Source organism: Limanda limanda, chromosome 9, assembly GCF_963576545.1.
Source record: "Limanda limanda chromosome 9, fLimLim1.1, whole genome shotgun sequence".
Taxonomy (NCBI): domain Eukaryota; kingdom Metazoa; phylum Chordata; class Actinopteri; order Pleuronectiformes; family Pleuronectidae; genus Limanda; species Limanda limanda.
The window spans coordinates 750,016-753,890 of NC_083644.1; the positions used below are offsets into that span (position 1 = coordinate 750,016).

The 3,875-nt window shown below is 45.5% G+C and overlaps 1 protein-coding gene across 1 annotated transcript in view; it reads left to right on the plus strand.

The window, feature by feature from the left end:
• Nucleotides 1-613: 613 nt before the first annotated feature.
• Nucleotides 614-3,875, plus strand: part of frem1b (Fras1 related extracellular matrix 1b) — a 39,493-nt gene continuing 36,231 nt past the window's right edge. Inside the window, 7 exon segments of the mRNA XM_061078064.1 lie at nucleotides 614-832; nucleotides 967-1,061; nucleotides 1,567-1,826; nucleotides 2,691-2,890; nucleotides 3,265-3,543; nucleotides 3,545-3,586; nucleotides 3,778-3,870. Of these exon segments, the coding sequence (XP_060934047.1) occupies nucleotides 614-832; nucleotides 967-1,061; nucleotides 1,567-1,826; nucleotides 2,691-2,890; nucleotides 3,265-3,543; nucleotides 3,545-3,586; nucleotides 3,778-3,870 (1,188 nt within the window).

Genomic DNA, 3,875 nt, shown 5'->3' on the forward strand with positions numbered 1-3,875 from the left:
ATGGGGCGGACCGACCCCTGACCCCTGACCCCTGACCCCTGCTCGTCTTTATAATGATCACAGTCACAGTGTCGACACGTTTCGATTCGACACACAAACCCAGTTTCAGACTTATAATGGTTACATTGCAATATTTATATTTTTCCTTTATACTATCTTGTAGTATTATTTATATTATGGTCACTTACTTTTTAATTATTTTTTCTGTATCATGGTCACTACTGTTGCAATATTACTTATAATATTTTTGTTTTCATTACAATAACACTTACATCACTCCACTTTCTCCCCAGTACCTGCTTTTGCACAGTGTCTGTTTTGCAGGTTGTTTTTGTTTTCTGTATATTTTTACTCTCATTATGTGTAGTTTAGTAGTGTATTTATTTTGATCTTTCTTTTTTATTGTTGCTTCGGCACTGTTATTTAAATTCTGTTTTTCTCTTTTCTGCTGTAACAAGTGAAATTCCCCGTTGTGTGGATAAATAAAGAAATCTAATCTAATCTAATGAAGTGGACTCAGTGTGTGTGAGGTTGATGAAGCTGAAGTTTTCTCTTTCCATCACAACAACCTCTCTCCCCTGAACCTGTGAAACCAGAATCCTCACATCCCGACATGGCGGCCCTCGGCGTGCTGCTGCTGCTCGCCGCGGCGTCGGCCGTGTGCAGCGGGAGTCTGGTGGTGGTGAACTCGGGCGTGGAGGTCGCCAGGGGTCGCTCGGTGTCCGTCACAGAGAAGGAGCTGAAGATCGGCGTGGACCCGGGCGCCGACTGTAAGGTGGAGGTGGTGATGAACGAAGCCGTCAGTCAGAGAGTGGGCCGGCTCACGCCACAGGTGAGGAGCGCCTGGGGAACGCTGGGACCATCAGAACCAGAACCAGAACCAGAACCAGAACCAGAACCAGAACCAGAACCAGAACCAGAACCAGAACCGGTCCGAGCTCTGAGGGTTTCCTCTGTCCTCCGCAGGTGTTCGACTGCAGCTTCCTGGAGGACGAGGTCCGGTACGTCCACAACGGGAGTCCCCTGCTGGACGAGGACACGGTGATGCTCAGGGTCTTCAGGTGAGGACCAGAGACACACGTCTGAAACCAGAACTCACTTCAACACATAATTAATAACTCGCTGATTAATAGAACAGATGTTTTCAGACGTGAACTGAACCACTGACATGTTCCTGTGAGTGAGAACGAGTCCGACCCGACAAACTGATCCACAAACCTGAAGACTTTCAGATGACAGTGATTTTCAGAATCAGAATTTTCACTTAAATATTTGTATAATTGATCATTTGAGGACGTCAGCTGTAATGTGCTTTGATTTCATGGTTTAAATCTGAATTCATGTCAAAAGTAATTTAGAAAAACGGGTGTGTGTGTGTGTGTGTGTGTGTGTGTGTGTGTGTGTGTGCGTGTGTGCGTGTGTGCGTGTGTGTGTGTGTGTGTGTGTGTGTGTGTGTGTGTATGTGTGTGTGTGTGTGTGTGTGTGTGTGTGTGTGTGTGTGTGTGTGTGCGTGTGTGTGTGTGTGTGTGTGTGTGTGTGTGTGTCTCTGTGTGTGTGTGTGTGAAGGTTCACGTCCTCAGACACGCTGGTGGAGACCCTGGTCCTGCTGGTCCGGGTCCTGGACTCGGGTTCTGCGCTGGTGGAGCTGGGCCTGGTTCCTCTCGTGGTTCCTCAGTTCTTCGCTTTGTCCAACGCCATCGACGGCGCCGTGCTCAGCATCAGGACCAGGGGCGACCTGCTCTGCTCCGTCCGGCTGACGACCAGCGACAGCAGCGTGCCGGCGCTGGGTCAGCTGGTGAGGGAGGAGGACGCCGCGCTGAGGAAAGGTAACCATGACGACAGCACTGATGAAGAGCTCTCAGTAAACTTCACCAACTAGATGATTTATTCTAAAAATGATTCATTATCATGTAGTTAAATCTAATAATAATAATGATTACAAACAATCTTTATTCTCTTAATGCAGCGCTCGGCTAAACATCGTCAATAAATTATGTACAATAAAAACTAAATGAAACTGTGAGAAACGGTTAAATCTGCTGAGGCAAAAACAAATTGTTAATTAAAACAAAAATAACACAAATAAAATTGTATAAAATTTTTTTTAAATATAAAAAGAAGATGTGATCAATTGTAAAATGTAAAAACATGATAAAAATAAAATAACAGACACTTAAATTGGGAGAAATGTATTATTAAAACAGAAAACTCTGAAAGTTAGATGAAGTTGTTTGACTGACATTACATTACATTACATTACATTACATTACATTACATTACATTACATTACATGACATGACATGACATGACATGACATTACATTACATTACATTACATTACATTACATTACATGACATTACATTACATTACATGACATGACATGACATGACATGACATGACATTACATTACATGACATTACATTACATTACATGACATTACATAACATTACATGACATTACATGACATTACATTACATTACATTACATTACATTACATTACATTACATTACATGACATTACATTACATGACATGACATTACATGACATTACATGACATTACATTACATTACATTACATGATATTACATGACCATACATTACATGACATTACATTACATTACATTACATAATGTATTGATCCATTCCTCTTCATGTAATGTAATGTAATCCATTGTGTGAACTGGTGCTCAGGCAGAGAGGCGGCGGCGCTCTGTCCTGGAAACAAACCCTGTCGCCATGACACCAAGGAGGTTCTGTTCCTGAAGACCAGCTGCCAGGACTTCCTGAGCTCGGGTCTGAAGTACCAGCACCTCAGTCCTCCGTCGCCGGAGATCGACTACATCTCCATCCGGGTGGAGCTGAGGGAGAAGAGCACCCGGGCGCTGCTGGAGGTACGAGAACCAGACGCCACCTGCATCCAGACACTGATTCAGAGCGTTGGAGGAAAATAACTTTTAGAGAAGAGATGTGATAAAGTGCTTTAGTTGATAAAGTACGTTTCTGTCAGATCCAAGTTGGAAGTGGATTGTTTAGTTCCTCTCCGACGTTGAGAAGTTTATTGGCAGTCGGAGTGTGACATCCCGCTTCACGTAGATCTGTGTTGTAAGTCTCTGATGTTGAGATGTTGGTGTTAGCAGATCTGTCTCCAACACGTCGGAGTGTTTCTTCACGTGTCACGTGTTGATTCCTTGTGACACGTGTGTTAACGTTCACGTCCTAACAGAGATCTTTCAAAGTTTCTCTCTGGTCTTCACCTCCCTGCCAGTCGGAGGCGCTGTGGTTACCGGTCCTGATCCACGGTGCGATGCAGAACGCCTTCATGGCCTCCTTCATCCTGGAGGTGGACCAGTTCATCCTCACGCCGCTCACCACCGCCGCCCTGGACGCCAGCGACCACGAGACGCCGCAGGAGCGGCTGGTTTTCAACGTGACGGCCCCCCCCGCCGAGGGCTACGTCACCCACCTGGACGACCACACCCGGCCCGTGGGCTCCTTCACCTGGCAGGACCTCCACCAGATGAAGGTGGCCTACCAGCCGCCCAACAGCAGCCAATCACAGCAGCCAATCACAGCGCAGGAACTACGAGGTGCAGGGGCGTGTTGATGGTCACATGACGTCTGAGGCTGAACTTCTTCTTCGTCAATAAACAAATATTAATGATAAAGATGGAAATGTAGCGTAGCAGCAAAATCCTGTTTAAATATGTTTAAATATTCTCCATCTAAGTCATTAAAAATAATATTTCCAGCCACTATCTGCCCCTGGATCTTCTGACAGGTGGAGTTCCAGGTTATAGACGGCTCCTACATGACCAGCCCCCCCATCGTGGTGCACATCTCCATCAGGGTGGCGGAAACCAACGCACCCAGAGTCTC